Source organism: Triticum urartu, chromosome 5A (assembly GCF_056163025.1).
Source record: "Triticum urartu cultivar PI428250 chromosome 5A, HENAU_Tu73, whole genome shotgun sequence".
NCBI classification, from domain to species: domain Eukaryota; kingdom Viridiplantae; phylum Streptophyta; class Magnoliopsida; order Poales; family Poaceae; genus Triticum; species Triticum urartu.
In genome coordinates this window covers 94,557,454-94,569,878 of record NC_141877.1, presented here as the reverse complement: position 1 = coordinate 94,569,878, position 12,425 = coordinate 94,557,454, and the positions used below count along the sequence as shown (strand labels likewise).

The 12,425-nt window shown below is 50.0% G+C and overlaps 1 protein-coding gene across 1 annotated transcript; it reads right to left on the bottom strand.

Annotated features, from left to right (window-relative positions):
* Positions 1 to 4,620: 4,620 nt before the first annotated feature.
* Positions 4,621 to 6,837, bottom strand: LOC125555702 (DEAD-box ATP-dependent RNA helicase 21-like). Its single transcript, XM_087522654.1, has one exon. The coding sequence runs from the start codon at positions 6,835 to 6,837 to the stop codon at positions 5,353 to 5,355; it is 1,485 nt and encodes a 494-aa protein (XP_087378780.1). The 3' UTR covers positions 4,621 to 5,352.
* Positions 6,838 to 12,425: the final 5,588 nt, after the last annotated feature.

Here is a 12,425-nt window from a genome sequence, read left to right as displayed (position 1 = left end):
ACTCTATTTCCTACTTTAGTCACTGTCGGGGCAAAATCTTTTGCCAGAAGCTTGAGAGGGGAGATTGGAATGCCCAGGTATTTGAGAGGATAGGACCCTAGAGAACAGTTGAGAAGATGCGCCACTCTCTGAGCTTCCGAATCAGACACCCCAGTCACAACAACTTCGCTCTTTGAGAAATTAATTTTAAGCCCCGAAAGCGCTTTGAAGCATAATAGGAGAAATTTCAGGTTCGTGATGCTGTCTTCATTAAGTTCAACCATAATAATGGTATCGTCCGCGTATTGAAGGTGAGAGATGCCATTGGGGAGAGGGTGAGAACTAACAGGCGTAATGTGCCCAGCAGTAGCTGCTCGAGAAAGAATATGAGAAAGAGCATCCGCAACGAAATTAAAGAGCAGCGGAGACGCCGGATCCCCTTGTCTAAGGCCCCTACCATTAGCAAAGAAATTAGTAATCTGCCCATTCACCGCTACAGCCGTGTGCCCACCCGAGACGAGCTGCATAAGACGGTGAACCACCGCACCCTCGAAGCCCTTAGTAAGAAGAACTTGGCGAAGGAAAGTCCAACTCACCGAGTCATAGGCCTTTTCAAAGTCAAGCTTAAGAACCACAGCCTTAGTGCCCTTGGTCCGCAGGTCATGGACTATCTCATGCAAGCAAAGCACCCCGTCTAGAATAAATCTCCCCTTTATGAACGCAGATTGAAAAGGACTAATGATACGATGAGCGATCGGGGATACCCTAGTTGCCAAGCCCTTAGCCGGAATCTTCGCAAAATTGTTAATTAAAGCAATGGGCCAAAACTGGGAAATCAAGTCAGCACCTTTGACCTTAGGGGTGAGAGTGAGAACCGCGTAGTTCAGTCTAGAGATGTCTACAGTACCTAGCCAGAAACCTTGAATAATAGCCTGAATGAGGCCTTTTAGCTGAGGCCAGAATTGCCGAAAGAAAGGAATGGAGAAACCGTCAGGCCCGGAAGCCGCATTATAATTGGCCGATCGAATCGCTTCGAGAATCTCCTCTTCAGAGGGGGGATCATCAAACTCTCATTTTCAGCACTTGAAACATGTTCGAGGGGAGACCAAAAGGACTGCGCCAGCCTAAAACCCGTCTCAGGTTTAGCAGATAAGAGGGAAGAGAAGAAGTGAGCCACGTGCCGCATGATCACAGACTGATCAGAGACCCTGACGCCCTTGATAAGGAGGCAATCAATCAGGCATCTCCGACGTCTACCGTTTGCAATGGCAAAGTAGGTCGTGGGCGAGTAACCCTTTAAAGTCCAATTAATAGTGCCTCTTTGCTTCCAATACATTTCCTCCTGACGGTGCATACCTAAAAGAGCCTCTTCAAGACCATAATGGTTCTGCCATTCGGCCGCGGAGAGGCCTAAATTGTCCGCACGGGCATCAAGCACCTCAATTTGAGCAGCCAGCCTAGCTTTGTCCCGCCTTGACTCGGCATAGTGATTTTTAGACCAGCCTCTAAGGAATCTTCGAAGGAAATAGGAGCATTGATGCCAGTCGTCCATCAGGCCAAAAGATCGGCGATTAGAAGACAGAAAAACTGAAATCTTTCGCGCAATCAGGTCAGCGAAACCCTCCACTTGGAGCCACGAAGCATCGAATTGAAACCTCGGGAGGGCAACCGAGCGAGCACCATCGTCAAGAATCAAGGGGGGGTGATCAGAACCCACTATAGCTAGTGCTCTGAGGCTGACACGGGGAAACAGCGAGTACCACCTAGGACACAAGAAAACCCGATCAAGGACATAACGTATGGGAGAGGCTTGGCGATTCGTCTAGGTGAAACGGGCCCCAACCCTAGGCATTTCACAAATAGTCGTGTCCCTAATGAAAGCATTGAAGGCATCAGCCAGAGGCCAAGAGAAATTAGAGGAGCTCTTGTCCGAAGGGTATCGCATCAGATTAAAATCGCCTCCAATCAAGAGTGGCAGCTGACAGGACTCAATTTTGTTACTAAGTTCATCCGAAAAGATATAAGACAACAAATGGTCAGCCGGACCGTAAACCACCATGATTTCAAGTAAAGAATTAAGGGATATATGAAAGACCACCGTGCTAGCCCAAAAAATGCCATGCTCAAAAGTGACAAAATCAAAAACATCTTTTTTGGTGCCAAGAAGAATACCACCCGAGTGGCCATCCAGGGCCACAGAATTCCAGTTGAATCTATCCATCCCAGCAACGGCCAGAGCTAACTAGGGGAGAAGGAGGGTTTGAGAGTCTCGACAAGGCCAATAAAATCAACATTTTCAGACCGAACCAAGTCTTTAAGCTGGTCCTTGCGCCCCCTAGCGCCGAAACCTCTGATGTTCCAGAATAGGGCCTTCATCTGAAGGAAAGGTTTTTAATTCTAAGACTTGACCTGCTTGGAGCCTTGCAGGATTTAGCACGTTTCCCAACCCCGCGATTGGAGACAGCCGGGGGAGCCTGACTCCTATCATCTCCCGCCTCATCCCCACCGGCCACAACCAGTGGGGCACTCGGACCCACCCCAGCCTCCTTGGCTTTTGCAATGTCTGCCTGAGCTAATTCATTCGCCCTAATAACTCCAAGTAAAGAAGAGGGAGAGCCCAAACTAGCGTCTAAGCAGATGCCCACATCATCTAAAATACTAAGCAAATGTTCATCAGATTGAGATGGAAGCACTAAACGAACCGGAGAATGCACAACGGGGCAAGAGGAGGAGGGAACTGGGCGCGAACCTGAAGGAGGCAGATCCCGAGCCACAGCGCGCCGAGCAGCCCGATCAGCCACCCGCTCCCTGCAGTTGGAGACGCGGCCACTCTTACGAGCCGTGGAAGCGGGTGACCGCACTGGAACAGGGCGAGCACGGCAGGGAGACGCCGCAATAGAGGACGGACCCGAGGCCGTGCCCAAGTCAGCATCAAGCCTGCGGCAGAGCCCAGTCGCAGACTGCCTTGAATCACCAGAAGCTCTGCTCTTAGCGGAGTATTTCTTGACCGACTTCTTCTTCTTCTTCTTGGAGGCAGAGGGGCCAGCCGGGGGCAGATCTTCGATGCCAGAGAGGGAAGGAGAGGCAGGGCGGGCAGGAAGATTCGAGCACACCGCCGAGAATGGAGTGCCTTTGGCCCCAAGAGAAGCATCCCCTCCAACCAAGTCCGGCAGCGAGTCATTGGCCCCCCGACCGACCGGAGCATTCTCCTTCAACATATCTTGGTCTTCAGGGGAGAGCCCGTCCCACTCTGACTAGGTAAAGCGCTGATCAGTGCCATGCATAGAATCGTCTGGGCAACCATCCCCATCCTTGCTCTAGTCATCATTGCCAGAGGCCGGGGGCGGGGGAGGATGTGGGGGCGACGCCGGACCCGAAGCACCCTCCACCCGAACCCTGAGCCGAAAGCCACCAGCCGAAGGGAAGACGTCAATGGAACCACGAATACACAGGGGGTCAACACACTAAACCCGCTGACGGGCCGGCCCGAGGATAGCCAAAGAATATTGATCGACCTCAATAGGCTTGCCGATGAGAACCCCGAAGGCCATCAGAAACGCCGTGGTACGCACTGAAGGAGGCACATCTTCAACTAGAACCCATACATCAGACAGGGAGGAGATAGCCTTGGACCCATTAGAAGCAGCCTTGACCGAAACAACCAATTGGTTCAGAGGTAGCGTGAAGCTAGAACAAGAGGAAATCATGCGGAGACTTGCTTTGGAAGGGAAGGTCACAGCAAACTCGAAATCTGAAAGCTGACGGATTTGCCAATCCCACCCTCCCTCATCCCACATTTGGAGCTCATCAAGAAGGACCTGAGGTGTAATGCGTTTGGACTGGACAAAGATGATACCGACGTTGGATAGCGCAAGGATAGGAGCTGCAGCAGGGACCTCCCTATCTAAAGCGAAAAATGAGCACCCAGGAAGACCAAGGCCATAGTGAACAAAGGCAGGAGGTTTGGAACGATTCTGACAGTCCACCGTGAGATGGCCATCTTCCCTACAGATGAGGCAGAAGGGGGGGGTTCGCACCGGGATTGAAAGTGACCAGGACGGTGACACGCGAAGCAAGTGAGAGTGGGGTTGGCAACCTGAGATTGAGGAGGAATGCGACCAGGACCACGAGGGGGAGGAGGGAGGATACCATCACCAGCCGCGCCAGGCCCAGATCCGACGCCCCGCCCACTGAGAGAGCCAACGGGGCGACGGGCCGGAGCCCCGGACGCACCACGCGGAACGAAACGAGACGGCCCCCACCAACCACCGCCGGAGCCCGCACCGACCCACCACCCAGGGACGCAGCACCATGCGGGGGAGGCGACGGGACCGGCCCTGACGAGCCAGCCCGACTCCCTGCAGCCGCCACCTCCCACGGGTCGGCAGCAGCCGGAGGAGCACCATGCAAGGGCAGCGGGAGATCCACCGGCCCAGATCCGGAGCCGCGTGGGGACGAACCGGCCGCCGCCGCAGCCGACCCCGCCTCCGGAGCGAGCGATGCCTGGAGCTTAGCGCGCAGCGTCGCCTCATACTCCAGATCAGCTGCCGCCTCGCCAGATCCGTCGCGCCCCCGCTTCTGGCCGGAGATAGCCTCGCTGGAGGACCCGCGCGACCGATCCATCGCGACCACCGCCGCGAAGGAAGGAGAGGGGAGGAGGGGGAGCAGATCGAACGAAGGAGCGAATGGGGAAGCGGCGCCAACGAAGATCAGATGAGGAGGCGGGAAACCCTAGAAATGGGGGAACCGAACCTTTCCGAATCCATATATACCCAGACTGAGCCAGACCCGGTTCGACATACGGCACCAAGGGGGGCTGGGCCTGGGCCAACCGCGGCCCAGAGTCTAGGGAAGGGAGGGGGAAAAGCAGACACACAAGCCAAGGCCGGAGCCGACCCAGGCCCACCAGGCCCATCGTATGGCACAAGGGCCCGCGTCTCCAACGCAGGCACCACCACCCGCCCCAGCGCCAGATCTAGGGCAGGCGCCGGCGCCGGCGCCGACGGAGAGGCCGGGGCCGCGCCCCCCGAAGACAAGCCGGCAAGGAGGGATCCGGAGAGGAGGACGGAGACACCCCCCCCCCCCCCCGGCCCCACCAGAGCCCAGCGACGCCCGAGCCGGAGACCAGGCCGCAGCACGACGATGCCCACGGGAAACGCGGCGCCAGCCATCCGCCTCCACCACGGGCCCGACGATCCGACCCCGCCCGCCAGGAGCGAATTTTCGCCGACGGCCCGACGCCGAAGCCACGGGGAGGCCGCCCGCAGGCACCGGACGAGGAGGTGAAGGGGGCGCCTCAGAGTCCGACCCAGAGCCATCAGAATCCAGCGCCCAAAACCTGTTGGCCCGGGGGAGCGCGGAGGACGGAGCGAGTTATGTAGTCCTGTAAATCCTCCTCTCATCAAGTACCTCGTCCTCATTCTCAGGTTTCAGGTTACTCGAAGGCATCGCGTCAAGGACAGCAGCGACCTGTGGCTCAAAACCCATGTCGATCATCCTATCAGCCTCGTCAAGCACAACATAGTTGCACTGGTTGAGCACAGCATACCTGCTCTCCAAGCAATCAAGAAGCCTACCAGGTGTTGCAATTACAATCTCACAGCCCTGCTTGAGCTTTAAAGCCTGCCCCTCAATCTGCTGACCACCAACAACTGACACGACCCTAATGCCTAGATGATTGGCAAATTTGACAGCCTCCACCTCAATCTGTTGAGCAAGCTCGCGAGTAGGTGCCAGGACAACAGCATAAGGGCCATTTTCATCCTTTATGGGCGGCAGGTGTGCAATATAAGACATCATGGGAAGCACAAAAGCTGCAGTCTTGCTGGAACCTGTCTCAGCAATGCCAATGACATCACGCTGGCTTAAACCAAGTGGAATGGCAGCCATCTGGATTGGTGATGGTTTCCGGTATCCAGCCCTTTCAACAGCAAGAAGCAGCTCAGAGCCAAGCTTGCTCTCGCTCCAGCTCCGCATCGGCCGAGGCACGCGAGACCCCTTGTAAGAGATACTGAAGTCCTTGCGGAAAATGCGCCAATCCCGCTCGGTCATCTCCGCGAGCGACTTCTCAGACCAGTGCCTGTCAACACGCATGTCAAAGGTGTCATACGAATCAGCTGCAGCAGCATTCTTCTTGTCCACCAAATCATCGTCCTCCACGCGATCCTCGGCACCTGTTCTGTGCCGCAGCTCTGCACGGATCTTCTTCTCGTGCTGGGCTGCCGCCTTCTTCTGCTCGCGGCGGTCCATACCAGCAACGAATCCCCGGCCGAAGAGGGGCCGGGCCTCGTGCGGCGACTGGTAGAGCGTGTTCATGTCGCGGCTTGTGTCCTCCGTGTTCTCCCAGTCGAACGAGCGGAACTTCTCCGACGGCTTGATGACCTGCTTCTTGGGCTTCTTACACCCCAGGTACTGCTCCTTGATCGCCTCCAGCTCCTTCTCGCGCTCCCGCTCCGCCATCCTCTCCAGCCGATCTTTCTCCCTGTTCCGGTCCCCGCGCTCCCCGTCTCGGTCCTGCTCCCGCTCCCTGTGGCGGTCGCGGCCGGGGCCTCGCTCCCTGATCCCCTCCCTACCCCTCTCCCGGCAGGAAGAGTCATATCGGTCGCGGTGGAGGTCGTGGCGGCGGCCTCTGTCCCGATCCCGATCGGAAGAGTCGCGATAGGCAGAGTCACACAGAGAAGGGTTGGAGCTGGACGAGGGAGTAGGCGGCGGCCGAAAAGGGGTCTGAGGGAGGGAGTAGAACAGATCTGCTGCAGAGTGTCGCCGGTCGGCGACGGCGGGCGCCTGGCGGCGCTCCCGCTCCGCCTTGGTGACGAAGACGGGCTTCGCAGTCTCCAACCAGCTAGCAGAGCGCTTCATGGCTGTGGATTCAGCAGGGCCTGGCGACAGCCTTTACTATGTGCGGATCGGTCGGTTCCGTCACCGACTATACTCGGTTTGGGCCGTGTTAGGTCTGGAAACGGGCTAGACCCAAATAGCTGCTTTTTTTCGGAAAAAAAATCGTCATCAACCAAAGGTACATATTTTCTGATACAGGAAAAAGCATAGAAAACATAATTTACAAATTTCCATGCTCTCATTTATAAAAATGCCATGCTATACTTTATAAAATTGCCTTCCTCTAATTCATAATTTTGCCATGATATATTCAATAAGTGCCATGGTATCTACAAAAATTAAATTGTCGTGCTCTAATTTATAAAAAACAGGAATTGTCCAATGGCAACTATGACAGGAAAAATATATCTAGATCGTGGCAAAAATTATAAACATTAGGGTGATTCGCAAGGCGGACTAAGACAAAAACTAGTTTCTCTACAAATCATGGCAAAAAAAATGTAGTGTGGCAAATTCTGCGTTGCAAGAAAATATTGTGCTTGTGAGAAGTTGAAAAATTGCCATGGCAATAAATCTGAGAGTATACCGAAACATAACTTATTGTGGTATGTTCGATACATTTGCCATGGTTTGATCTTTTTTTGAAATGCTGTCATGAAAGAGAAACATAAAAAATGTAAATTTGCCATGTGTCTGATACAAACATGATCCTAGAAGCTACCATGTTTTGGTAACCAAAAATTCTAAAAACTTCACATGTGAACATTGCAAAAATGTGTAACTTTGCTATGAATATATAAATTTGCCATGTGACATGCGGAAAAAATCATAGCATTTTCATGTGGACATTATGCACATTTATAATTTTGCGATGTTTTAAAAAAAGGTTTGTAAATCTGCTATGCCAATTGAGAAATAAGAGATCCAGTCACTCCCGGGCGTCCTCAGCGATTTGGATTCCTGACCGTTGGATCTGGCTGCTTGATGCGATCTGGGCCATTGGATCAAGCCGCTGGAGAGTCTCGTCCGTCGGATCGGAGAGGGGCGACTGTAGCAATGAACAGTTCCACCCCGCTGTAAAGATCTCGTGCCACCGCGCGTAATTCCTGTCCCCCGTCGAGGGCATTTTCGTAATTTCACTATGGGGGTATAAAAGCCCAGTGCCCATAGGTTTTCTCCCCAATCATCTTCCTCCCTCTTCCTGTTCACGGAGGAGCCGCCGCCGCCCCCGCCCCGCCCCTTCCCCTTCCATAGCTCGTGCTCTTCCTCTCTTCCCCGCCCCCTCACTCCGCCGGCCGCCGGCCCGTCGACTCCTTCGCCTCCAGGGAGCGCTGCCGAGGCGGCCGCGTTGCTTTGGGTCGCGCGCCGCCGCGCCCCCTTCCCCAACCCTAGCTCCATCACCTGCCCGACCCGCCGCAGCCTGCGCCGCCTCCTACATCGAGCCCCGCTGTCCGCGTCCCCGCGGCGTCGCCATCTTCATCCGCGTGCACTTGGCGATGGTGCCACCCACTGCCGGCCCTTGGACCGTGCTGCTCGAGCGCGGCGCTGGCTCTCGATCCGTCCGGAGACGGAGATGGAGACGTCGCAGCGGAGCAGAAGCAGACGCTCGATGCGGCGCTCCCCCGTCCCTCTTCCTCCTGCATCAGCTGCATGCGCTCGATTCGGTGCTCTCCCGTCGCTCCTCCTCCTCCATCGCCGGGAGGGGCGTGGCCTTCTACTTGCGCCACTGCTCCAGGTTCTCTCTCTCTCTCTCTGACTATTGCGATGGAACTGCAGGAGACGAACGAGTTGGGCTCGGACGTTGCTGGCCGCCTGTTTGGTCTGCAAGAGGATGCTTCCCTCTCCCTCTGTAATTAACAGGCAAGATACCATCTTTCTCTCTCAGATATGATGCATCCATCATTTGGGTAATGATTTTTTCCATGAGCTTACTGCTTCTATGTCCTAATCAGATATTAGATTACCGTATGGCCCTCAGTTGCCCCTAAAACCTCAACTACTGATGTTGCTGAGGTTACAGCCATAACCCTCTTGCTTTGGACAGAACTTATAATTTCTTTTGCATAAGTGTGCCAAGTGCTGAACTGATTCACGTGGCTGGTTGTTATTGGGCATTTGTATGGTTTAAATATTTCAGTATCAGTGCAAGATCATCTGTCTATTTGAGTATTTATCTTGGTACATGAACATATTCATATCAATATAGCACATGAATACTTGACATGGCTATCTATTTTAGTCTTGCATTGATATTTTGAGAATGGAAGTGGCCTGAAAGCCACTTGACTGAATTGCCATCTCTTGCAAAGTGGCAGTGCCATGATAATTAGATGCCTGCAGGGGATCTTCTTTTCATTGAAACATTTACCTATGATATTGAGCATAGTTCTTTTTTCTTGAATTTCGCTGCCGTGTATGTGTTACTTGGAAATTTAGCCATCGAGCATGTGCTTGGGCATGGTTTAACATTGCAGAATAATTGTTTGATGTAGTTGGGGTTCTCTTTTTTGTGCGAAGTGCAGACTGAGATGGTTTCTTGTGCAAAGTGCTGCTACCGGTAATTTCTACTTCTTGTTCTTTTCAGTCAGTAGTTACTTATTTAGTGACATTATCAAAATCAACTTCAGTTTTGTTATTTGATTGCCTCCAGTTTTTTCTTGCATGTAGGTCAACAATCCAATTTTGGTATTTGATTTCCTCCATTCTATTCTTACAGGCCAGTAATATGAATTTGTTATTTGATTGATTTGTGGTGGCTAGCAATTATTTTTGCTTCAGCTCACTAAGAATCTCCCCCCCCCCCCTAATCAAATATATGCTATTTTCCCCCATTTTGTTCCCATCTGATATCCAGTAGATGTGAATTTTATTCCTTGTCCGTGAAAAGCTACAATTTTTTTACTGGCACTACTTTACTATCCTCCAAGGTGTGCTTCCATTTAAATTCTGCAGGTCCTTTCAATCATTCATGTTGCCTCTTGATATGTTTTACCGGAAGGGAAATGCATCAATAAGCTTTCTGTGTTTTTTTATTTATTTCTTGAGTTCATGCATTCCTTAGGTTACGCCATGTTAATAAAAGCCCATTATGTGATCAGGTATTCATACTTGGACCATATGACAATCCTGCCATAGCCAGTGCAGCCTGATGACTGTGTAGTTGCTAGGTGCAGAGGGTGTTGCTAATAAATGGCCATTACTTGATTAGGTGTTAATGCTCTACTCAAATTGCACTGATATTGATCTTAAGATGTCAAGCATTTTCATTAACTAGTCTTCCTCGACTAAAATATCACGGTCTTTCTCTACTGGTCACTCGCAACGGATGTTATGTTTCTTTTTTTGAAGTATATTTGGATGTCTGAAGTTTTTTTCCTGAATTATGGCTATCCTTTATAGTAGTAATGCTAATTTGAGTCGATATATCGGTGTTCCGTACCATCCTAAAAATGCGTCTCTGGTGACAGTCATAGTTCTTAATTTTCATTGGATTCCTATATGGTTTCTGAATATTTGATGTTTTGAATATTAAGGAATTACTTAATTTCTAAAATATGTGCATATCCTGTTATCATCATTGAGGGAATCAATTGGCACAATTTTAGTGTGTACGTATAGTTGATTCATATTCAAAATGTCATTCTATGTAACCATGGGGTTTAGTTTTGCATCATGCTTGCCTCTATAGTTTTGCTTGCTTAATGGTCCTACTCCATTGAGTGTTGCTCTTTTACCAAGAGTTAATTTTCCTTTGAGAGTATAAAATTTCAAGCTTCAGATGTGGTTTATTATGTTCTGATTGGTCCTACTTTCATACGATAGAATGCTGATAATTAATTTTTCATGCTGATAGATGTTGCCCCACCATTCCAAACGAAATGTGTAACCAGGCCACCGCTAGGTATGTTCTTTTTTCAGGTTGGGTAAAAAAGCACTCGACACGAGTCTACCAAGGGCGTCGCCGGCATAGACACGGTAGACTCGAGTGCATTGCCAGAAGTCTGCAGGAGGTGCAGCAGAGAGGTCCTAGCGACCACGGCGGCACATCCGCGGCTGGTCCACCTCGGGCTGCTTCTCCACCACCAAGCGCTTGCCCCGCGTGTGCTTCTTTTCTCCCAGGAGTGGACCGTAGCCATGGAGAGCGGCCAGAGGAGCAAGGACGGTCAGCCCCTGCCTCCTCTCCTGCACGGCCGCACGTGATGGGGATTACGAGCGACGTACGTGGTGAGCTACCCGCCTGCCCCTCCTACCCCCCAAATCTACATGTACATCCCCTGATTGACTGAAACTGGTTTGGATGTTTAGTTTCCTCTTTATGATTCATTAAGTCACTTTTTGATTCAAGCAAACTCAAGTTACTCTACATGAAGCAGTGAGTGATAAATTTCCAACAGAAAATATCACTTATATACTTACTACGTAGTTGAACATACCAAATTACATGTCACTAGTGATGTGAAGTTAATCTCTCTTGAAGAGACCATCAGGAAAAAAATCTCTTGCGAGTGTTTGTGGATCCATCATTCATGGATTTTTCCAACTACTCAATAACCTGATTCCTACATCTCAAGGATTTATTTTTGTTAGTATAAACTAGCTAGCTGTTGGGCTTCTTTGGCATGCATCTTGCGTTTTACACGGATGATGAAAAAGGAATTGTAAAACTTAGTAGGATTTTCTACAAGTGCTTGCCACTGAACTAGTTAAGGGTTTCAACGGTGCAAAAGTTCTCAAAAATTCTGAAAAAATTACTGAACCAACACACCTATAATATAACATGATCCAACGGAGGGATTAAAAAAATACGACTGTATGTGTTCTGGACAAAAAAACAAATAGTTCAGTATATATTTATGTCGCAGTGAGCTGAAATGCTTATTATTTTTGTCGAGGACACATAGATGCATATTTTGACAATCCCTCTGTTGGATCATCTTATTACATTAGAGAGATGCTCCCATATTTATTTCATATTTTTTGATAACTTTTGAACCGTTAGAAGTTTAGGGAAACTTAACTAGTTCTGTGGCAAGCTATGGTAGACACAGTTTTACCTATATATATATATATATATATATATATATATATATATATAACCTATATATATATATATATATATATATATATATATATATATATATATATATTGTTCAAAGGATTTCCAAGAAATCGGACCAAGTTGATGATCAGTTTCATACTAATTCATACTTTGATGCATGGTATGTGTGGTAGTCGTCCAAGATGCATGCCATATCTAGCTTCAACTAACTGAAAACATCCTTGTTTCATAGATTTTGCAAGTACAGGTGATAAAGATTCATGATTTGGCTGCGCGCATGTTTGCTGGCTGGAGGTACTTGCAGCTATAAAGAATCATGATTTGGCACTTACTAAAATCCCGCGTCTACATTTTTTATGATCGACGTTGCGCTATAACTGTAGGAGTTTGATTCATTACTTGATGGCCTCAAAATGGATACAAGATCTGTTGGAATCAAGAAGGCGTTAAGGTAGCTCACTTTATCTACTTTAGCTCCATGCTTTATTAATGGCCAGCTTACTTACTTTGATATATAACACTTATGTTGATTGACATCAACTCCACGATT

Excerpts from the sequence above, each read along its gene's own strand:
- LOC125555702 (XM_087522654.1), bottom strand. The coding sequence starts at position 6,837 with ATGAAGCGCTCTGCTAGCTGGTTGGAGACTGCGAAGCCCGTCTTCGTC.